This window comes from Coffea arabica, chromosome 2c, assembly GCF_036785885.1.
Source record: "Coffea arabica cultivar ET-39 chromosome 2c, Coffea Arabica ET-39 HiFi, whole genome shotgun sequence".
NCBI classification, from domain to species: domain Eukaryota; kingdom Viridiplantae; phylum Streptophyta; class Magnoliopsida; order Gentianales; family Rubiaceae; genus Coffea; species Coffea arabica.
This window is the reverse complement of record NC_092312.1, coordinates 73,070,025-73,094,645: the sequence shown is the minus strand read 5'-3', so window position 1 is coordinate 73,094,645 and position 24,621 is coordinate 73,070,025. Positions and strand designations below refer to the sequence as shown.

The following is a 24,621-nucleotide window of genomic DNA, read 5'->3' as shown; positions in this document are numbered from 1 at the left end:
ATGGTATTTGACATCTAATCAACACCCTAATTTCTAGTTGCTATAAGCTTGTTAACATGTTTATCTGATCCCTCTGTTTTTTATCGACTGTAGGAATAACTTGTGGCAAGGTTGGGTTCTCCATCTCTTCGTTCTAAAGTTCTGGAATTCCCTACCAGCTTTTCTCAAAACATGGGGGACAATTCAAAGCAATACTGGTCTCACTGGAGAAGTCCTTCATACAACTTGATTCGCTTCTTGCACATTTTCACCGTTTCTGTGATTTTTGGGGTTTTGTTTTGGAATCAAGGGCAGAAAATGTAAGTATGTTTGTGCTGAACTTGCTCAAACAATGTAATAATGTCCGCTATAGACATTTCAGAATTCCAAAACATGGATCTTTTTCCTGCATGAAAGAGATTAATAATAATAGGTCCTTTGATAGCATGTACAATGATTGGGTGGTTATAATGCTTGTGTATGAAGGAAATTTTTTACATTTTGGTTAAGGGTAAAAAACAAAAAAAATCTCGTAGTAAATCTAATATATAGAAAAGCCTTTCGTGGTTTTAAAATGTACAACACGACACCTTATGTTTTGAACTAAATTCTAAAGGTAATGAAATCTGCTAAATTTAACGGAAATGGACAAAATGATAAAAATACTCTAATATAATTAAACAAAAGACAGTTCAACAAAATTATTTGTTTTCTTCTCTAGAAAGAAAGAAAGAATTGTGAGTTAAGGGGGAGAACATGTATATTTGTTAAAAATTAGGTATAAAATTTTTTTAAAGATCCAATAAGTCATTTCCATTAAATTTAACGAATTTCGTAATATTTACAATTTAGTTCAAAGCATGAAGTATCATATTGTACGTTTTGAAACTACGGTAGCTTTTCTGTGTATTAAGTTTACCATGCGGACTTTTTAGTTTTTTACCCTTTGGACCCTTTCGTTAACTAAAGTTTAGACCGTGCTTTATGCTTAACCGGACGTCTGTTTGTTATAGAGTTCTATTTGTTAAAAATGTCCTCTGTGCACAAGTTATAGGATAATATTTGTCATCATTTAAAGATTAATCTTCCCTTAACACCTTGAGACGTCTGTTATTGATATTCCTACATTTCATAGGGATAACCAGCAAAGCTTAGTCAACGTGTTCGGCGCAACGTATACTGCTGTATTCTTCTGTGGTGTAAATAATTGTGCTTCAGTTTCACCATATGTCAGCACAGAGCGAGTAGTTCTTTTTCTTTATCGAGAAAGGTTTGCAGGTATGTACACTTCATGGAGCTTATGTACTTGCTCAGGTACGAAGTTAAATGACATTCCACAGGACATGCAATTTTTTGTTACTTGCATGCTAATTCAGGCAACGGTGTTACTAATCGATGCAGATTATTTTAGGGATTCCCTATAGATTTGTCCAAGCACTTGAATTTACGGTCATCACATATCCAATGACTGGGTTGGCCTGATGATAGTTGCAAAAACACCAAGCTTTCAAGTGGCTGCAACCTTGGCATCAGGTTTCGACACAATATCCAATCTCTTTGATGGGTTCTTGATTCCTCAACCGGTAGGCAATTGTCTACTACACATGAAACTAATCTAGCATGCTGGATCTCTCACCATTTTTTGCACTTTTCTATGCAAGGAATTTAAAATAAAGATCAATGTATCAAAATCTTGCCAAAGATAGTCCAACATGACCCGTAATTCTTCCATAGGTTTAACCTATCTTTTGCAGCTTCAAGTTCAAGCCACATGATAAGAACTTTATCAGCCAAGGTTGAATATCTTCATATAGGCTGCAGTGAGATACACGTTTTGTAAAGTTGTTTTGGCATTCTTGTTATGCTAACAAGTTTGTGTTATGTTAACTTGCAGCAAATCCCAAAATGGTGGATTTGGCTATATTGAATGGTATGATTACATCACAATATGGAGATATCCAGAAGGAAATTGAGGTGTTTGGAGAAACTAAAACAATAGCAGCTTTCTTGAGGGATTACTATGGGTTTCATCACGGTCAATTACCCCTTGTACCTTTTATATCAATCTTATACCCATTAACCTTTGCTTTTGTATTTGCCTTTTGAATTCAGAACTTAAACTTCCAGAAGAGGTGATGATAACGTAATAGTTTATTTGCAAAACAGTGGATTTATAGTGTGATTTATCATCAGAAAAGCAGTCACAAATCCTTTTGTAACAAGTTTAGAAAAGTTATTATCCAGTCTGTTTTGCTGGGGAATTTTTTCTTATGTGGAAGCAGAATTATTCCTTTTAGCCTAAATATTATGTATAGATAAACTCAGACCAGCGCTGGAGTGATCAATTCGTGATTGAACAGGTTCTTCGTTTAGTGACACTTGGTTTAAAGTTGTAGAGAAAACAAGATTTACTGGCATTCTTGTGACATTTAACTGATATTAAGTGCTACAAGATAATCGCATTTACCATAAGCGTGTCGCAATAAAGTACAACTTTTAGCGGTACTTACAAGTTTACCGTTATGACCTAGTGTGATCACGTCATGCCACTAAATTTAATAATTTTACCTATATATGTTACAATGTTATATATGACTTAACAACTTTTTTTTAATACAAAAGATAATAAATATTGTAAAGATAATTAAGTAAACTACATTCTATTATCCCTAAAAAAAACTACATTCTTTTAAAATTAATTAAATTCATATCATTCTGTCCTTGATTAGTTATTAAGAATTTGAATTTTATTTGTTCAATAAAATACTAGTAGGAGAGAGATGAGATTTAAGAATTATGGAGGGAAATAGGGAATATGAACTTGGGACCTTTAATTCTTAAAATTTCAATCTTAGCCATTAAAACCTTAAAAAAAAAAACTGACTTAGCTACTAGACAACAAAGTCCTTGACTATTAAAAATATGAATTAATTTTCTAATAAAAATTTCAAAAATTTGCTGTCTAAACCATAATCAAAATACCCAAAAAAAAAAAGAGTAAAAAAAGTCATTTTTCAATTTTTGCCAACTTTTAAAGGATTAATAGTTGTTTTTGCCAAAAAAAAAAGGCAATAAAATATTAAAAGATAATCCCCTCAAATAATCCTAAACTAAATGTATTACAATGTACACTAAGTAAGCGCTTACTTATGAAGTTATGATGATCCTAAATTAGATAAATGTACTTATCAAATAATCGTAAACTAATTAAATATTTCATTTTTTGGGTGCACAGATAATGGGAATTGGGAAGGTAGATGAAGCTAAGTTGTTTTGCAACATTAAGTGGATAAACTTGACAGCCTAGGACTTTGAAGTTTTGACTTCAAATCATTTTCTCTTCTTCCCACTTTTTAAATCTCACTGTCTTCGTGCTAAAAAAAATTATTTAGAAATATTTATTTAAATTAATATCACATTGTAGTCAAGCAGTTATCATCTTGTGGTCAATTAGTTATTGCAACAATAAATAAATTTTTTAGCAAAAAATTCAAACACTTCGTTGTCACTACTACCAAAACAAAAAGAAAAAAGATGTGTATTTTAAACTTTGACATTTGTTTTCAAAAGGATGATAGTTGTTTTCACAAATGAATAAAATAATATTATAAAAAGAAAGGGATAAAGCTGGATCAAATCCTAAAATTAAAACATTCCTTAAAATAGATAAAGCAAATTATTCCTTTGACATTAGTTTTTCTCTTCAAATAATTTTTTTGTCTTGAAAAGTTTTTCTTTAAACATTTGAAAATTCATGCACTTTCATATATTCTACCACCTATATATATTTTAAAGTATCATATCGCCTCTAAAGATAAAGTTTAGCCGTGTGATCTGGTCCTCAGTGCCCACATCAACTGGTGTAGGAATCGATTCTGGTAAGGGAAGTGATATGTGCTGATGCAAAGCAGCCTAATAAATTTGTGGGAATGTTCGTGTACAATTAAAGATGCACTGACTGGGGCTGCAAACATTGGCTGCTATGACTCTTGAAGATGGCTAATTTCTTCGTATATTGATTGTTTTCTTTTTTTCAACAAACGATACCATTGTATAGATATGAACACTTGACCTTACAAGGATTAGTTACAAAAAGGGGATACTACCCTCATATCCATCTTAACCAAATCAATCAGCCATATTGGGAAATTGCGCTTCCATTCAATATCATGTACTAGCTTTACTGCATATTGTGCTAATGCATGGCTGATTTAATTTTCAGTTCTAGGTATAAACACAAAAGAATAGCTTTCAAAGCCTAGACTAGCTCCCATTCGTATATTGATTGTTAGATCTACACTTTTCTGAACTTTTTTTTCATCAATATATGAAGAAATTAGCCATTGAAGATGCTTCCCATCCATCGGTTTTCCTAAACATTTTTGGGTTCTACTTAGATTGCAATTTGCGGAAGAATTTATACAAAAATTATAACTTAACAATTTATTTGAGTGAACATAAATGTGAATGGAAACACATATGAAAAGCATATTTTGGAATCTTTGTTGACAAATTTTTGCATTAAAAGTATGCTGAATCATTTAAGTTTGTGTCCACCAATTAAGAATTATGTTTTACACAGCAATAGTATTAATCAAAAAAGCTGAAGCATGATGTATTTAGTTCTAATTATTTGTCTCTATACATTCTATAGATCCGTAGCATTTACCCGTTTATTATTTTTTTCCAATTTTTGGTAAAAATTTACCGGTTTATTGCATGGAGTAGCTTTCTTCTCTTATATACGACCATTTCTTCATTATTTTTTAAAAAAATAAATTCGAAAATCAATCGCAGTAGATGCAAAATTTATGTCTTATGGTAGAAATTACCACTCCAATTCTCATAAACAAATATCCGAATTAACAAGAAAAATTATAAAGATATATTTTCATATTGTGCATTATTCCTCGAAGTCCAAACAATAACAACTTGATTGATTGTGCTTTTTAATTAGACAAAAAAGACATGAAGAAAAAAGAAACTATAATAATTTGTTCCTGAAAATTAATGATGGAGTAAGGAACTGAGATCCAACTGATCATCATCATCTGCTGGGAAAAGAGTCCAACTGAGTCATCAATGATTGCTTTGGTTTTGCTTTATGCTTTTCCTACGCAAGTAGGTTTAATTTTGGTTGTTAATCCATCAATTGTTTATAGCTTTTCAGTACCACAATTTTGCTGTTTTTCAGTCATCTTTTATCATCGTTTTCTGAATTTTCAAATGTTACTAAAGACGAGCTTCCATGTTCCATCCATCCATGGTGGGTGGGCACACAAGCAAATTGACAATTAATATTTCCATGCATGGCAAGGAATAAATGCGAGATGAGTCTCAAAGTTGCCATCCAATCTAGTAGTGCTTGCTTTCTTTAATTGTTTCTGTCTTTGCTCTTTATTTCTTGCTTTTCTTTTCTTTTCTTTTCAAGAAAAACTACTGCCAAATCTTGTCTGGCAGGAGAATTGATAAAATTGAAAACGTTTGCCATTAAACATATACAATAGTTTGCTTTATTCTCCTAATTTTTAAATTCCTTTTAATTAATGAGCATGCAGCTTTTCGAACACAATAATGTTCATTAATTATGCCGTGTACCTTACTTTAATATCTTTATATTCGTTCTCTTAAGGGCAAATTACATTTTACCCCCCTGTGGTTTAACGTTTTTCACATAATCCTCCTATAGTTTCAAAAGCTATACATAACTTCCTCATGATTTGGATTAAAGTGTCAAAGTGATGGAAATAGTCATTTATAATGGAACTTCTAAAAATGTCGAAATTACCCTTATAAATACATGACACACTAATCCCATATGATTTTTATATTTTACCATATAATCACCTTATGATTTAACACTTTACCATATAACTCCCTTATGATTTTCAAAATATACACATAACTCCCCTTGGTTGATAAATAATTTTCAACTTTACATAAGGGTATTTTTGACATTCTAAGTGACTCCATTACGAATGATCATTTCCGTTACTTTGACACTTTAATTCAAATTATGAGGGGGTTATGTATAATTTTTGAAACCATAGGGGGGTCATATAAAAAAAGCTAAACCGTATGGGGTAAAGTGGAATTTGTCCTTCTCTTAAAACTGATGACTCGTAGTTTTTGACGGTACTTTATTGATAGAGTTTTGATTGGAGCGTCAAAGATTAGTTTAAAAGTGTGCGAATATAATTTCTGAAATTAAAATGTTCGCTGTATTAGTTTGGCAACCACAAGATAATCCATACTTTTCCATTTTTTTATGGATACTTTCACAAAGTTGGTAATAGTCGATTAGTATACTTCTTCAGGGCATTATTTCTTTGATGAACAAAGCTGGCTTTAGACTAAAGCTTTATTATGGAGAGCTAAAGAAGTCATGGCATGCTTCTCGCACGGACCTCTTTTCTGCCATGGCCCAACCTTTCGTGGTGTAGCTTGTAATTTTAATACACATAACAGTTTTTTGAAAAGAACACTATCATAGTATATAAGTGTGACACATCTCTAATCAGTATTGCACGTTGTGATCGAAATTGCATTTCCGTGAGGGGAAAGGATGAATTGAGTGACACGGGAAAGAGAATGCAAGTGAGAGGTTTTGGATTCGAGACCTTCTACTTACAAAAAAAAAAAAAGAAAAAGAAATTGCATTTCTGCAGTCAGTCAGGAAGATGCACTGCAAATTCAACATTGTTTTCCAAGCCGAATTGTGTTTCTTTTTCTTTCATTTATAAACAAGAAAGAATTTTCAAAGAGATATTAATTACTTGTTAAGATAGTAGACCAACTATTATGTATACAGAATAAGCTTCATAAATTATTCCATTATTTGAATTGCATTTGTTGAGAGTTTATAATTGTTTAGAAGAATAAATTAAACTTCATTAGATGCGGGCATTTTAGGATATTCATTAAATTTTGTACCCTTAAAAAGTTACTAAAAGTATCAAATTAGGAGAGGTAAGTGTAATTTCAAAACTTCGAGGGAGCTTAGTAAAATTGCTAAAAATCCCAGGGGAGACTTCTGAAATTTTCCCTTAAAAGGGACCTGACTGGAAGTTGGAGAATACAAAAAAGTTGTAAGGTTCTCATAAACTGATAAAAGTTGCAAGGTTCTCAACCATTTGCAAAGATTGGCTCGACCAATTAAAGAACAATTTAAGACCTTCAAACTAATACTACTATAAGTATGCTTTAGCCTGTGCAACTGTACGTCACTGATTGATTTCAAACTTTTCATGAACAAACTTAACATATTACAGTCAGTGTGAGTTGGATGTCATTCTTTTTTTTTAGTTCCAACTACCCACTACAAACGCCAGGAATCATTCGAGGGAGGTTACCAACATGTTTTTAGATTACTTATTCGTCATGCCAAGCTACACAAAGATGGTTAGGTAAGAATCCAAAGACTAGAAAAAAATGCTTTTTGTGAAGAAACTCGTGAAACATTAAAGCATCTAATTGCACATTCTACAGCTTTGAAGGGTCCCAAAAGAATAAACAGTGATTATGGATGGAAAACTGAAGTAGATTGATGTGATCATCTAGCATGCTGGGTTTTCAATTGTCATGCATTGTGCAATTGTTATCATCTTATCTTTCTTCTTTGTCAAAAGTTTACATGAATGCAGTAGTAAAGGCAAACATGTGAAATCCTTGACTCGAGATCTCATTAACTTGGTTATCTTTTTGGTTTTTTGCTTTTGATTTTTCTTTTTATTATCAAAAGTTTGGGTGAGTTCGCTTCCGATCACCACCATGGGACTGAACATGCTTCCGAATCATAGGTCGCTCGTAGAGATTCTTACATACGGGTCATTAACACAGTCCTCACATTGACAACTGCTTTTGATTTTTTAATGCTTTGGCTTTCAGGTTTGGGTTTAAATTAGAGTGTTAATGCGTATGGAATCACGTTCTATCATCTTATTTGTCACCAAATTGGGAATTTTTTCTTAGTTAGAAAAATGAAATAGTGTAGATATGGAAAGGTTTTGTTTTAGAATTTATCTCTTACCCAATTGTGAATCGGTGATAACCAATTGTCTTTAGCTCACTTTTGTTGATAACCACTAATGCAGAGCTTACCATGTTTGTTAAAAAAAGGAAAAGAAAAGAATCACATTTGTGTGGTTAATGGAATTTGACGGATGATATTGAACCAATTTATATTAAGCATTCTGAAATGAACTTGTAGGGATACGATTGTATTATATCGGTCATGTACACTCACAATTTACATAGTATTCCAACCGCATACTTTTGTGCATCACTGATTTTTTATTTTTATTATTTTTCTAATCAAAAGTTCGAGAGATTTCGACTCTAGTCACTGTTACAAACAAACACACGGCATCTAAAAAAAGAAGTATGCGTTACTTAGATTACTAATTAGAAATCACGATCTCTTTAGACTTTTAGAGGAAGTAGTACGTCCATAGCATTACTACTATTTACGGGAAATTAGACCTCTCTAGTTAAGTTGTATTCAGTTCAATTTTTGCTTAACATAAATTAGTATAAATTTGGGATAATTATTTAATGTAAATTCATACCGTTTTAGTGTAATCGTAAAGTTTAAAATTGTATGAGTTGACAAATTCATGATTACACCAAAATTATGTAAATTTACACCAAAGTAGTTCGAGTTTATATTAATCAAACAGAAATGGACAGAAGTGAACTGGAGGGTGGAGAGCCCCGGATCCTGTGTATACGGGTGGATTGGTTGAGTATAGCTTCTGCTGGCTCTGCATGAGACAATCCCAGAAATTGAATGTTCAGCCCCTAATCTATGCTTATTTTTACAAAGCCACCAAAATTTAGAACTGTGAATAACGATGATAGTCTAGTTATGATGCCTGCATTTCACGCCTGATCAGTCTTTATATAGTCCAACCACCACAGACATCAGCAAACTTCGAAATTCTCTTCTTGTTATTCAACTGCTGAAGACATTCAGTTCGCAAGAGAGGTTCTACACTATGACAGAGTTAGTTGCAATAGATGAAGTGGAGTTATCTCACCAACCCACGTCCAGTTTCAGAAGCAACTCAGTCTTGAATGGTGAAAATGATGAACATATCGATGAAGAATGTGCTTTGCAGTGGGCTGCTATTGAGAGATTGCCAACCTTTGAAAGGATAAGGTCATCTTTGTTTGATGTGAATGATGGAAATGAGGCCAAAACTAATGCAAAAAGGGTGGTTGATGTTACTAAGCTTGGAGCTCAGGAGAGGCATTTGTTCATTGAGAAGCTTATTAGACATATTGAGAATGACAACCTCAAATTGCTGCGGAAAATCAGAAAAAGATTGGACAAGTAAGTATTCTTCTCTTTTAGTCCAGTTTTCTTCAGATAAAAAAAGAAAACAAGATTACAAAGTTGTTTGCTACATGTCAGAAGCTCATTGTACCAAGATAGGATTCAAAAGGATATGGTGGTTCATATATCCTGAAGTGGCCTCTTTCAATGAAAAAACAAAAAAAAAAAAAATTAGCCCAATAAAATTTTTGAAATCAATCAGTAGGCAAAAGTTTCGTTTTTGATTAAAAGTTGTTCATCATCAGTATTTAATCGGTTTGACCATTAGCTTATTCTCCAGATGCAAAGGTTTTGCCTCTTGACTAAGAGTTTGTTTTCATTGAATGATTCTTGCAGAGTAGGTGTAAAATTTCCGACAGTGGAAGTAAGATACAAAAATGTAAGCGTTGAGGCAGAGTGTGAAGTTGTATATGGGAAGCCACTCCCTACTCTATGGAATACTCTGAAAAGGAGCATTTTGGTAAGCAATTCATGAACTACAGGTTCACAGCTCTCTGCAAGGTTGAAGTTGTACTTAAGTTTGAAGTATTTTGGACTCTGTTTGTCATTTTTCCATTCAGTTGTACTTGAATGAAAAACTCATCGTTGACTAATCATATTGTGTCGTACTATATTTTTGTCTATCTTACTGAGGTTTTGGAGACATTTTTTATTTTTTCAAGGCTCACCTCTGTGTTTTGCTTGTATGTCAAATTAAGCAACATATGGATTTCTTGATAATTTCTAGCTACCTAAGGTTTGATATTTATAAGATTTCAGTTGAGTAACTATTGACTACCGATATCAGACGTACTAAACAAACTTAATCGATAATCCCACTATATATAGGCATCTTTCTAGTATCTTGTTCTCGTTCTGTCTGCTTTATTAGACTGAAGAGTGCTTCCATGGATACATGCTTCCTACAGTATCGTTCTTGCTGGTTTTTTTTTTTCTTCTTGCTTATCTCTGCCACTTCCTTTTAATTCAAGGAGCTGTTTATCTTGTTCACTAGGATCTTGCGAGGCTTCCAGGTTTAAAGCCACGAAAGTCTAAGATCAGCATCATTGGTGGTGTCAGCGGTGTAATCAAGCCTGGAAGGTATACAAACAATACACTTCCGTAGGTGCTAGTACATGTCCTGCTTTGTTCTTCTAAAGACTGCTTTCTTTTCCCTTAATGCAATCAGTTTCCTTGTGGCGTATTCCTTAGAATAAGATAATTCTTGTTATTGCAGAACAATGCGAGTCAGATAAATATCACGAATACAAATCCAGGCTTAGCTTCAACTACTTTCTGCTATGGTGTTCCTAAGTGTCTCCACATTATTGACTTCCAACAGCAAACTCCTCTTTACCCCAGATAAAATAACTAAAATTACAGTTATCCCATTATGCCAATGGCTATTCTATAGGAAACCCAAGTCTTTTGCTAGCTTTTGGTAGCACTCTTTTTCTCGCCCCTTACTTTCTCCAACATTTTAAAGTAGTATCAATTACTTAGGCAATCGAGTGGAACCTCTTTATTTGCCTCAGTTCCTGCAGAAACTAAACTATCCCCAACTGGATAAATCTCAAATACCTCTCGTGGGTTCATAATAGTCAAAAGAATGTCTCATACATCAAGTTTGTGCAACAATCCGCCAATTTTCCTTAAACAAGTTAGTTATATAGGAAGACTTAATTTTTGTTTTCTTTTTTGGACTACAGGGGCTTTATTGAGACAGATTGTTTGTCGGATGACAAGCTTCTGTACCATTAATTCAAATTGGATACCACGTTTCTTAACTTAACAAAGTTAAGGTAAGAGTAGAATTAAAAACCTGCAGTAAAATAGGAAGCAATTTAGATCTTATATCTGTAAACAAAATAAAGCATATATAGGGAAGAAATTAACTTTTTTGAGTTTAAAAGGCTGAGATAAGAAAGTGAATAGTCAATTAAGAACTGTTAGTTTCGGATGTGTGCTGCAGAAAGATGTTAGGTTAAAGAACCTGAGTTGCATTGATCAATTATCCCTGTAGTTTTTGAACTTCATACTCAGTCCATCTCTGGAGTACAATTTTGTCAAATATTTGAATGGTTTCTTACCCCAGTTCAAGCTTTAATAAACGACACATTGCCTGTTGTCCATCTCAAGACCTGTTGATCAAAATTAACTTGTTAAATCCACTGCTCTAACGCTTGCACTGATCTAGGCTTATTTCTGATGCAGAATGACTCTACTTCTTGGTCCTCCAGGTTGTGGGAAGACCTCGCTGTTGAAGGCTCTCTCAGGAAATCTTAACAAGTCTCTCAAGGTCTTCTATGCTATGCTTTTCCTAGATGTAATATAGGATACAATTGAAGCTTTGACCACCCTCCTACAAATTACTGAACTAGTAAGAGTTCACATTCGTGGAAAATGGATGACAGACAAGATTAATAATATAGATAACTCCTGTGCATTTGGCTTCTATAGATGGGTATTCCAAGAGCTTCTGTTCAGTAGATTGTTGTGATATCATTCATGGAATTCCTTCAGATTTAGTTTCACAAGCAATTAATCCTTATGGGTTCTCATATTTTTTCTCACTATGGCTTCCTAGGGGCTAGGACCATCCATGTGTCATTGCATGGTTCTTCACATGTCATTTTGTGGTCTTGTCATGAATTTTCCGGTTATTAACAGGTCTCAGGGGAGGTTTCTTACAATGGCTACAAATTAACAGAGCTTGTGCCTCAAAAAACTTCTGCTTATATAAGCCAATATGACTGTCATATCCCTGAAATGACTGTTAGGGAAACACTCGATTTCTCCTCTCGCTGTCAAGGAATTGGAAGAAGAGGAGGTATGGCTTTCAGCACTGCAAAAGTGTCTTTTCATATAAAACACATTGATACAATATGCTCAAAAATAGTATTATTCATGTCTTTCCTCCTCTTAAAGAGATTATGATTGAGCTGAGTCAAAGGGAGAAAGAGGCAGGAGTTCTTCCTGATCCAGATATAGACACCTACATGAAGGTAACCTTTGAATTTGAATTCACGGGATGTTATTCCAACTTAATTCTTTCATGTACTGATTTCTTCTTATAATGAAATCAATGCAACATGACAATCACCTATTGCTATTTACTTGTCCTAATTTAAGTTGGTGTATTAGCATATTGGCATGGCCATGATCTTTTGTCTTGGATAACTGGAGAGAGCTACAGATATCAACATGCTATTGTTTCTTTTTATCTTATCAACTATGATCTCTATATTCCTGAACTGGTCAGACTTGGAATTCATTTACGTCCTTTTTTCATAGTTAAAGATGCCTTTCAAGATTTTCATTTTGATTTTTTAACCAAATTCTAGCTAGATGAACGAAAGCTAGACATGATATATATGAGCATCACACTAGTTATATTATGAAGTTTTTTGGTCGCATCTTTTTGCAGTTATATTCTGTACAACATAGTCTCCTATCGAGTCTTTCTCCAGGTTTTCAAGTGCGTTATGCCAGAGATTGAATAACTGAATTCTGGAATCTAAGATGCTGTTCAATCTGACGGCATGTTTAACTATCCAATGTGAGAAAGAACTGCATTTCAACCACGATGAAATATTTGCTACTAAACTGCAACCTTTTTTTTTTTTTTTTTTTTTTAATTGCTGTGGAAATAATCCAGTGAGTCTGCCAGGTTGTTGTGTAATCTTGTAACTAAAAAGAGTCACTCTTGGATTAGAGAACCTAATTGGTTAATTTGACCTTTCTCATTGCACCATTTGCTTTTGCAAACAGCCTGAGTCCTGGTTCCACTTCTTTCAAGTAACTATGTAGCTTTTTGAATTCAGATTTGTTGCACTATTGGTAATAATGACTTTAAATGGAACTTTTGTTCCCTCTCTCTGTCTCTCTCTCTCATTGTTATGTTCATGGCATATGCTATGCTAACTTCTTGTAAATTCATGATTTGTTCTGTGTTAAATATATCTTTTTTGTTCAGGCAATCTCAGTGGAGGGACAAAAGAGAACACTGCAGACAGATTACATTCTAAAAGTATGTCCTCTTCTTTTTAAGCGGTCGCCCCCATATTTAGTTGAAAGTTTGACTGCATTTAGGTATATGGTTGCACATTGACAATTATTTCCATTATCAGATACTCGGGCTTGATATCTGTGCCGATACACTTGTTGGAGATGCCCTTAGAAGAGGCATCTCTGGTGGTGAAAAGAAAAGGTTGACAACAGGTAATATTTATCTTCAAACTTTTAAACATGAAAATTTGCCTTTCACGGATTTAGCACAAATCATTTAAATAGCTATAACTTAGCAAATATGAAATGTCAACTGGAAAACAACTAGAAAAGAATTATTCAGCATTGGATTCTATTGTCATAATGCAGGGGAGATGATTGTTGGGCCTCCTAAAACATTATTTATGGATGAGATATCAAATGGCTTAGATAGTTCGACTACCCATCAGATTATAGCTTGCCTTCAGCATCTAGCACATATTACAAATGCTACGATACTTGTTTCACTTCTTCAGCCAGCTCCAGAAACATTCGATCTATTTGACGACCTCATTTTGATGGCTGAGGGGAAGATTGTATATCATGGACCTACAGACAATGTTCTTGAATTTTTTGAGAGTTGCGGATTTATTTGTCCTGAAAGAAAAGGTGTAGCAGATTTCCTTCAGGAAGTAAGCACATCAAGCTCATATTTACTTTCTCCTTTTTATTTCACATCTAAGCTATTAGTTTTTTGCAGGTTATTTCAGAAAAAGATCAAGCACAATATTGGAATAGCAGCAAAGAGACTTACAGCTATAGTTCTGTCGATACATTATCAAGGGCTTTTCAGCAGTCTGACTGTGGGAAAAAGCTTAGCACACTGCTTTCTGCTCCATTTGAGAGTTCCCAGAACAGTAAAGATGCAATTAATCTTAGTGCATATTCTCTTCCTAAATGGACACTCTTTAGAGCTTGTATATCAAGGGAACTTCTTCTGATGAAGAGGAACTATTCGGTTTATGTTCACAGAACTGTCCAGGTTAGCAAAATAGCTTTAGTATTTCATTGTTTTGTAATGGTTTTTAATTTTATGATATATTCCTCAGTTTTATATATCATTGTTAACAGACAATTCAAGTATTCTGCTACTTATCTTTGCAGCTTTTCCTAATTGCCTTTATGACTATGTCCCTATTTTTGCGGAGAACAACAGATTTTGATCTTCCTCATGCAAATTATTTTATGGGAGCTCTTTTCTTTTCTCTTATTATGCTTGTGGTTGATGGACTCCCAGAGCTGCCAATGACAGTTGCAAGACTACCAATTTTCTATAAACAGAGAGATTTGTATTTCTACCCAGCTTGGGCATATGCTATTCCATCTGCTATACTAAAGATTCCTATTTCATTGTTGGAAGCTACAGCTTGGACATGCATAACGTACTATGGCATTGGATATAGTCCTGAGATAGGAAGGTAGGTGAGACAGAAGAAGTTTTCTTTTCTGTGGACAGATCCAATACCTGCAATGTCCTTCAGAAGCAATGTTTTTAGCTTTCTCAGTGACTTAAAAGTTTTTCATTACCAATTTTTGAGAGTGGTTGGCCTAAATACATGCTTATACTTCTTGAACCCTTTCATGGTTTTCTTACAAAGCATCAGTCTTTCCCAGGTTCTTCGGCCAGGTAGTTCTATTGTTTGCTGTTCACTTCACATCAATATCCATGTACCGCTTCTTGGCATCTGTCTGTCGCACCATGGTGGCTGCCTCATTCGCTGGTGTCTTGTCAATGTTGCTGCTCTCCATATTTAGTGGCTTTCTAATCCCGAAATGTAAGATTTTTCAATCTTTTTCAACATTTTCTTTCTATGGTTGATTTTAGGATGCAGTGGAATTAAAAAAGATGATTTGAATTGTAGCCTCTATGCCAAATTGGATAAAATGGGGATTTTGGTTTTCTCCAATGACATATGGTGAGATTGGCCTTGCTGTAAATGAATTTCTTGCCCCGCGATGGCAAAAGGTAATCATGTCTCTTATGCAAGAGGAAATTGCATTGACTTTATCTGTTATATTAAGCAAAGCCATTTTCTGCTGAAGTACTTGACATGGCAAAACGAAGCAAGAACTGTTTGGCTAGAATAACTGTTTGCTTAGGGTCATTCATCCATGCCTAGCCATACAAGCAGTCATTTCTCATTTGGTATTTCATTTTATTCTGAAGTAATTTGCGTTGTACAATGAGAGAAATTTCATCTACAATACTAATATATAAGAAAAGATCAATGTTGGTTGGAGATGCAAGTTACTCCAAGATGCTGACAGGAATGCATATTATGTACTATAAATTCAATGAATTTAACAAGCTGCTTGTAATTAGTTCCCTGGAAGATTTCATGGTATTCTGAAACATATAAACCAGAGTACAGGGTGCATGTATGTATTTGAATATCATTTTCTCAAATTGTATTCAAAGTATTTGGCTGCTGGTTCTTTTTGCTCGATTCTGTTTCTTCTTAGTTGTTGCTTGTCATCCTTGTGCTCAGATGCTTCCATCAAATACTACGGTGGGAAGAGAAACACTTGAAGCACATGGTTTAAACTTTGACAAACAATTTTTCTGGATTTCAATTGGTGCACTGTTTGGGTTTACATTGCTTTTCAATATTGGCTTCACCTTGGCCCTGACTTTCTTACCTCGTAAGTTTATCTTCAATAAAGCAAGAGCGAATTCTAAATGATTGCCTAAAAGCACATAATTAAACTTCTTTTTTTCCTGAGATGCATTTAGCTGCTGGTACTCGTGCTATTATTTCGGGTGATAAGTTCCCTCGAACACAAAGTAAAAAGTCCACCAGCACATCACATGACGAAATGTTGAGAAATTCTTCTACTACTTTCACAGAATCTCATAAAGGTTGGACTCTTCCAATTTCTTCTATGTTTATGTAATTTTGTTGTCCACTGATTCCATGACCACCTTACCCCTTCTAGCTTTGTCGGGTAATTCCCCTTATTCATTGGTTTCTGTACTAACATCCTCCTTGACTAAAGAGGTTCTCTGATCTCAATTTGCAGGGAAAATAATTTTGCCTTTTGAACCCCTGACTGTTGTATTTCAGGATTTGCAGTATTATGTTGAGATCCCTACGGTAATGATAATCAATTTGGTCAAAATTTGACAATCTTAGGATGCCAAGATCATTTGGGCTAAAATATAAAATGTAACTCTATGTGTACTGTAGGAAGTGAAGGAGCATGGCTACAGAAAGAAAAGGCTTCAGCTTCTTTGTGATATTACAGGCGCACTTAAACCTGGTGTTCTGACAGCACTAATGGGTGTCACTGGAGCTGGAAAAACTACTCTTCTTGATGTACTTTCTGGCAGAAAAACTAGAGGCATTGTTGAAGGAGAAATAAAGATTGGAGGGTTCCCCAAATTTCAACAGACATTTGCTCGTATCTCGGGTTACTGTGAGCAAATCGACATACATTCTCCTCAAATTACAATAGAAGAATCAGTTATTTTTTCTGCTTGGCTACGCCTTCAACCTCAGATTAATCCACAAACAAAATTTGTATGGTTCTAACTATAATAAGTTGAAAATTTTTTTCATTCTTTTGTGTTTTACAACTTACAATTTCACTCTACTGCTAGGATTTTGTGAAAGAAGTGCTTGAGACCATTGAACTTGATAGAATCAAAGATAAATTGGTTGGCATCGCCGGGGTCAGTGGTTTGTCAACAGAGCAGCGCAAGCGGCTCACAATTGCTGTGGAGCTGGTTGCTAACCCATCCATTATCTTCCTAGATGAGCCTACGACAGGATTAGATGCAAGAGCAGCTGCTATTGTCATGCGGGCTGTAAAGAATGTGGCTGATACAGGGAGAACAATTGTTTGCACTATCCACCAACCAAGTATTGACATCTTTGAAGCATTTGACGAGGTAAGTAACAAGCAGGGAAGCACATAAATGGGGTTTTGCACTTTTGTGGTTAATCATCTGCTCATCAATGTGCAAAACTAAGAATGGAGTAAAGATATTTTACATAGTAAGACCGTAGCTGCTCAAGTGGCATTTGCTGTTCTCTTGGCTTCAGAAGACGAGAAATTTCATGTCAGTGATGAAGTTACTGAGCCATAATGACTGAAAATAGGATGTTGATTGTGAACATATGGCTTTTAAGATCCTAGCACAAAGTAAGGGAAAAATGCACTTTTCATCTCCAATGTTTAGGATGTTAACCAATTTCGTCCCTAAAGTTTCATTCCAAACATATTTCATCCTCATAATTTTATAATTTTGACCAATTTTGTCCCAAAAGTTTATGTAGAACACATTTCATCCTCATAGTTTCATAAGTTCTACCAATTGAGAACAATTAAATGATTGTTAACCTATTTGTACATAATATTATCACATGTCCCATTAGTTATTGTATTATTAACACTTAATTCAGTTATTGATTAAATTACAAAAATAACTAGTGTTTTTGGATAGGAGACTATCTCTTTGTTTTTTAAAATTATGATATGATGTATTTAAGATAAAATAAATAAATTGATAGATAAATAGACGATTGAAAAACATGCACATGATGCAACTGTTGGTGCAAAATGCACAGCAACAAAACAAAATTTTGAGAATAAATGACAATCCAAACCATTCTTTCTTTCACATTAATATTTTTCTCCAATTAGTTGTAATGGGGTTATTCGACGTTCTCTTCCAATTGGCTATAGTGAGGTTGTTTTCCATGATTTCATTTTCTTTGAATCTTCTTGTTCGATTGTGATTAAGAAGAGAGCAATGATAGCTAAAAATTTCGTACGTTTTTTTTGGGTACAAAAACAAGAAAGTGAATTAAGAAAAGATTTTTAAGCTTTTTGTTGATCCAGTGTTTTTTTTTTTTTTACTAATGGGCATGCTAAGATCAAGTGATGATATTCTATTTAAAATCTGTGACAATCCATCAATTGTCCTCAATTAGCCAAATCTATTAAACTATGAGGATGACATGTATTCGTGTGAAACTTTAAGGATGAAATTAGTCAAAATTATAAAATTATAAGGATGAAATATGCTTTGCAAGAAACTTTAGGACGAAATTGGTTAACACCTTAAACATTAGGGATGAAAAGTGCATTTTTCCCCACAAAGTAATATCGTGGCTAATAAATAGTCCTTTAAAAGTTAAATGACCTGCAATAGGAATTACGAATTATTAGGTCGCTTCTGCTTAACTATGAACACTTTTCTGGTTTGGTATTTTTTTTTTTTTTAGGGTGTTCGGCAAAAGTGGACCCTGCACACTATTCCCCACCCTCCACAACTTTATGTATATTTTTCGGTCATTACAATTGAAACACATCATCATGATCAGATGCTCTTGACAAATTATCCTAAGAGCCGCCCAGGAAATAAAATTTCCTCCTTTGCAGTTGAAATGCTTCATTACTACCATCAGTGACCAACATGAATTTGCATTTCTTTCATATTCATTGATGAGCACAACCATGAAGATCTCTTTTAGAAATCAATATCTTAAAAACAAGGATGAATAGTTTACATCTAAGTTTCTTCATATGCTAGCGAAATCTTAGCTTTTCTAAATAATTTAAGATGCCTCATCATAAAACTAGTTTCCTACAGTCGATTTTTTTGGAAGCATTTTCATGCATGTGATTTGAGATGTAAAGAGGTCGGTAGCATTCTTATCTTAATTTTCGTCAACTTGTAGTTAATTCTTCTGAAATCTGGGGGACGCATGATCTATTATGGACCACTAGGTTGGAATTCTTGTAAAGTTATTGAATACTTTGAGGTCAGTTTTCAAATGTTGAAGTTGCCGTTATACAAATTTTATTATTGCAAAATGTAATTTTCTTTTCGAGCTTGTAAAGCTATTACTTCTGTTACCTTAACCATGTAACAGGGTATCCCAGGCGTCCCAAAAATAAGAGATAATTATAATCCAGCTACATGGGTTTTGGAGGTCACTTCTACATCATCAGAAGCTGAACTTGGTGTAGACTTTGCTGAGATATACCAACATTCAGCCTTGTATATGTCAGTCCAACGAACAAAAGTTTAAGTCATGTTACTGCCTTTATTGCCTTACTATTATCCCTATACATAAGAAATAGATTCTTAAAAGATAACATTAACTTGGTCAAAAGATTGTAATTACTCTATTTGTGACATTTTCTGAAGACTGTTGACATTGAGTACCTTAGTTGTGGGAAAAGTTCCCAAGAGGCTTTTTGTCCCACTGTCTCATAAAAACTATAGCTTGCAATTTTTCTTCAAGGTTTTGGAGTTGAGAAAGGTCTTTTGTGGTGTCCTCTGTAGTTATACTACTTCATAGGTGTTATGACTTGTAGATATCTATATGGTGGAGTCTGAAAATTTTTTTTCTAGCAACCAAGAATATGGTTTCCCCAACCCCCCTTCCCCCAAAAAAACCAGAGGATCTACAGTGGGAAAATGTGGTTTAATTTTGTCTGTTTTTGCTCACAAATGGTATTTGACATATAATCAACGCCCTAATTTTTTAGTCGACATAAGCTCATTAACATGTCTGTGATCCTTCTGTTTCTTATTGACTGTAGGAACAATAAAGAACTTGCGGCAAGGCTGGGTTCTCCACCTCTTGAGTCTAAAGCTCTGGAATTCCCTACCAGCTTTTCACAAAACGTTTGGGGACAATTCAAAGCTTGCCTCTGGAAACAATACTGGTCTTACTGGAGAAGCCCTTCGTACAACTTGATGCGCTTCTTGCACATTTTCGCAGTTTCTATGATTTTCGGGTTTTTGTTCTGGAATCAAGGGCAGAAAATGTAAGTATGTGCTGAATTTACTCAAACAAAGTAATAACATCTGCTGTAGAAATCCCAGAATTCCAAAAGATGGATGTTCTTCCTGCATGGAAGAGATTAATCGGTCCTTTGACAGCATGTACTAGACTCTGTATTTAGCTTCTTCATACAAGTGCATGGCGATTGCATGGTTATAATGCTCCGGTCTGAATGGGATTCTTTGCATTCTGATTGTTAGATTTTGGACCATGCTTTCTAACTGTGTAGTTCAGTGATGTTATTCATTAAATCATTTTATATATTCTACAGAGAGCTCATGCTGTTGTTTCAACATATCCTCTATGCACAAGTTACAGGGTTCTTTGTATCTGTTATAATACAAAGATTTTCCCCTAACATCTTAAAATGTCGATATTGATATTCCTACATATGATAGGGATAATCAGCAAGGCTTATTCAACGCGTTCGGTGCAATGTACCTTGCTGTATTCTTTGGTGGTGTAAATAATTGTTCTTCAGTTATGCCATATATCAGCACAGAGCGAATAGTTCTTTATCGAGAAAGATTTGCCGGAATGTACACTTCATGGGCTTATGCACTTGCCCAGGTACAAAGAAAAATCCACAGGCCGGGCATGCAAATTTCTATTATTTCACATGCTAATTGATGTATTGCATTGTGTGCTGCAGATTGTTATAGAGATTCCCTATAGCTTTGTCCAAGCGCTTGAATTTACAGTCATCACATATCCAATGATTGGGTATTATTGGTCAGCTTACAAGGTTTTTTGGTACTTCTATTCGATGTTCAATGCCTTATTGTACTTCAACTACATTGGCATGATGATAGTTGCAATGACACCAAGCTTTCAAGTGGCTTCAATCTTGTCATCTGGTTTCTACACAGCAGCCAACCTCTTTGCTGGATACTTGATTCCTCAACCGGTAAGCTATCATCTACTCAGCATGAACTATTTCTAGTTTGCTGGAACTTTATCCACCTCTGCACTTTTATAGACAAGGAATTTTAGATAAAATTCAATGTACCAAAATCTTGTACTGAAAACAGTACGTCCAACATGACCTATACTTCTGCCAAACATCTTTTGCAGCTTTTAAGTTTTGGCCAAATGTTAAGAACTTGATCATCTGATAGCCAAGATTCAATATTCTTCTAGATAGGCACTTCATGTAGGGCACAATGAGATATAAGTTCTCTAAATTCTTTTTATACATTCTTTTCTTACTTACAAATTTGTGTTATTTTAACTTGCAGCAAATCCCAAAGTGGTGGATTTGGCTATATTACATAACTCCTACAGCTTGGACATTGAATGGTATGCTTACATCACAATATGGAGATATCCAGAAGGAAATTGATGTGTTCGGAGAAACTAAAACAATAGCAGCTTTTTTAAGAGATTACTATGGGTTTCATCACGATCGATTACCCCTTGTAGCTTTTATATCAATCTTATACCCTTTGACCTTTGCTGTTGTATTTGCTTTTTGTATTCAGAATTTAAACTTCCAGAAGAGGTGATGATCATGTAATAGTCTGTAAAACAGTGGTTTTATAATAATGAATTTGTCATCATAAAAGCAGTTACAAATCCTTTAGTAACAATTTTCCAAGAGTTATTTTCAGTCTGTTGTGAAGGAAGTGTTGAAGGGCCATCAAATAGTCAATTAGAACTCAGAAGGAAGTTGGAATTTCTCCTCTGGTCATTGTTCGTTATCTTTCAACCCCAAAGAAAGAAAAAAATCCTTGAAAGGGATAGGGGCAATTTTCACTATGAAGAAGGGAATAAAAGTGGCAGGGTTGCAGTGAAACCGACTTTTATGTGGAAGTAAAAATATTTCTGGGGCAATTCTTTACAAGACAGATTAAATTGCAATTTAAGCATGCTGCCAATTTTAATAGTTTAGGATGCAAATTGCAATCTAAGTATAGTTAAGGGGTGGAAAGTGAAATTAACCCTACAAATATTTCATTTGAAATTGTGCAATGAATTACAATTTAAGCGTAGTTAAGTGCTGTAAGCCTGCAATTAAAAGTTAAGGGGGACAAAATGCAATGTGAGAGTAGTTTGGGGGCATAAAATACAATTAACCCTTTTTGGCCTAAATAATGAAACAAAAATAAAATTAGATATTCAGAGAAAAGAAGAGCAAATTACTCAGTCGTTATTGAATTTTTTGAATAGTTAAGATTTGACCACTCAACTATTAAGAGTATATTTTTTACCTACTGAACTATCATATGTGTAAATTTTGGGTCATTCCATTTGATTCCATCGTTAATTCTATCAGATCTAACTATTAATAGTATATTTCGTAAATTATGATGACTCTTGGATCCGACAGAGTTAATGGTGAAATTAAAGCAAATGGTCCAAAATTTATACTAGTAAAAAACATACTATTAATAGTTGAATGATTAAAACTCGACTATTCAAAAAATTTAGTGACTACTTGGATAATTTGCTAAGGAAAACAAAGTAGGTAAACCGTGGACCCATGGTTCCACTTTACTTTGTGGCCAAATAATACATGACATTTAAAAGCAAAACAATTGAAACTGTGGGAAGTGAGGTGGCCTAATTATTAATTAAGGTTGGTAAAAGCCTTATATAAAAAGGTGGGGGCCTCAAGAAAACAAAAGAAGTGGAAGAAGGATAATGCATGCATTTAGTTACTTCCATTATTGGACGCAGAAAACAAAAGGACTGATAATGCATGCATTTAGTTACTTCCATTATTGCCTTATTGGACACAAAAGCGGGAAAGACAATCAGAAAGAGGAGCATCGTAGATCACACCTAGTGACTACTTCAATGTGATAAAATATCAACGCGGAATCAACTCTGAACTGCGAACTCTGAAGCTGCGTATAACAGAAGGGAGAATATTTTGTGAGAGGATCTAAGGGCAAAAGCTATGTAATCTTCTGTTGCACTCTTTCTTCAACCTTGAGTTGTTTCTTTCTTGTCCTGACTCCTGATCATATATATGTGTGTGACGCTTAAGAATCCACGAGTTTGAATACCAGACACCTTGGGCTGCATGAATAATTGAATATGTATCCTCCGGTTGATTTCATACTGAACTCACCTCTAGATTTTGTAAAGCAGTTGGTGCTGGATGATAGAGTAATAAAATTTACTCTGTTTTCTATCAAAAAAAATTGAGTATATGCCCTTTAGTTGAAAGATAGGTTAGTGGATGGCTTTATGTTTTCAAATACATTTGACTCTTGAGTCATTTGATCTGGCGGCCTTATTGGATTCAATGAGTCCATGGTATCTAATTATCTATTGTCTAAAAGGGACTGCATTCTAATAAGTGGTCAATAATGGCCTAATTGTAATCAACTTATTTTGAAATTTTGACTCAACCATCTCAATTATAAAAATCTCTCAAAAAAAGTAAAATTTATATCTATTCTGTGTTAATAGTGATGTAGTATATCCTTGAGAGTGAAGTTATGGAAATTGGTTAATTATAATTTGCACCTTGATTAAAATATTTACCATTAATGCTCTGTTCCTTGAACTATCCATTTTTAGCTGTACAAGATTAGAGTTGAAAACAACTTTCAACGAGTCGGACAGAGTTATGTTCAGAATTGATTTGAAAATTAAAAGGAACGTTTGAACTTGGATGTGTTTGATAATTTTTTGAAAGAAATTGATCGAGTTTGGCTTGAAATTTTGTATGTACATGAAAAGCTTGGTTTGGCTTATCTTAGTATCGAATCCAAGCACATAAAATCAAAACTTGGTTTGGCTTGAAATTGCATGTTGTATTATATAGAGATTTTTACCCTAATTTGTTGCTTTTTTCCCCTTAATTTCTGCTCTCTAATATTCAAGAAATCTATTATGATGAATTACAGATGTGATTAAAATCAAGGGAAAATGATCGGTTTCATCCTTCACATTTTACAAAAATATTCTTTTCATCCCTCACTTTTAAAATGAATCAATTTCGTGCTTGACATTTAAAAACTGAAATTATTACATCTCTGAACCCAAATTTCAATTTGAATCAAACCACCAATCAACTTGATTACAAATTTTGGGGGTGTAATTGGTAGATCATTTGGTTAACTCAACTTGATATTCATGTGAAATTTAATGAACCTAAAAAGAAAAAAGAAAAAATTATAACATAAAAAAGAAAGATTAATCTTTCCTATATTATCATTGTATACACTGACAGTTTTATGTACTGCCATATCATTTTAATTTAATTTAAACACCAAATTTTATATTTATGATACACATTTCAATTCACAAGTGGATATACTAATGGTGCATGAAAAGATTTACTCAAAAAAAAAAAAAAAACTCTACTGTTCCAAGACAAAGAATGGCCTTTTATTTTATAATTTTTATTTTTTTTGGTTTAATAAATGTAATGTGAATATGATGAAATTAACCGAATGATCTAAAAATTCTATTTTCGAAATTTATTATTGGGTTATTGGATGGTTTGATTTAGATTGAAAA

The 24,621-nt window shown here is 34.0% G+C and overlaps 1 protein-coding gene across 1 annotated transcript; it reads left to right on the top strand.

Annotated features, from left to right (window-relative positions):
* Positions 1–8,542: 8,542 nt before the first annotated feature.
* Positions 8,543–21,720, top strand: LOC113733019 (pleiotropic drug resistance protein 3). The gene is made up of 24 exons (XM_027259126.2): positions 8,543–9,313; positions 9,653–9,776; positions 10,311–10,396; positions 11,510–11,594; positions 11,966–12,125; positions 12,224–12,300; positions 13,272–13,325; positions 13,426–13,516; positions 13,673–13,974; positions 14,043–14,324; positions 14,447–14,760; positions 14,957–15,117; positions 15,205–15,308; positions 15,832–15,985; positions 16,077–16,202; positions 16,364–16,437; positions 16,531–16,863; positions 16,944–17,234; positions 19,030–19,113; positions 19,225–19,358; positions 19,901–20,128; positions 20,544–20,715; positions 20,798–21,052; positions 21,384–21,720. The coding sequence occupies exons 1-24, from the start codon at positions 8,976–8,978 to the stop codon at positions 21,648–21,650; spliced, it is 4,296 nt and encodes a 1,431-aa protein (XP_027114927.2). The 5' UTR covers positions 8,543–8,975; the 3' UTR covers positions 21,651–21,720.
* Positions 21,721–24,621: the final 2,901 nt, after the last annotated feature.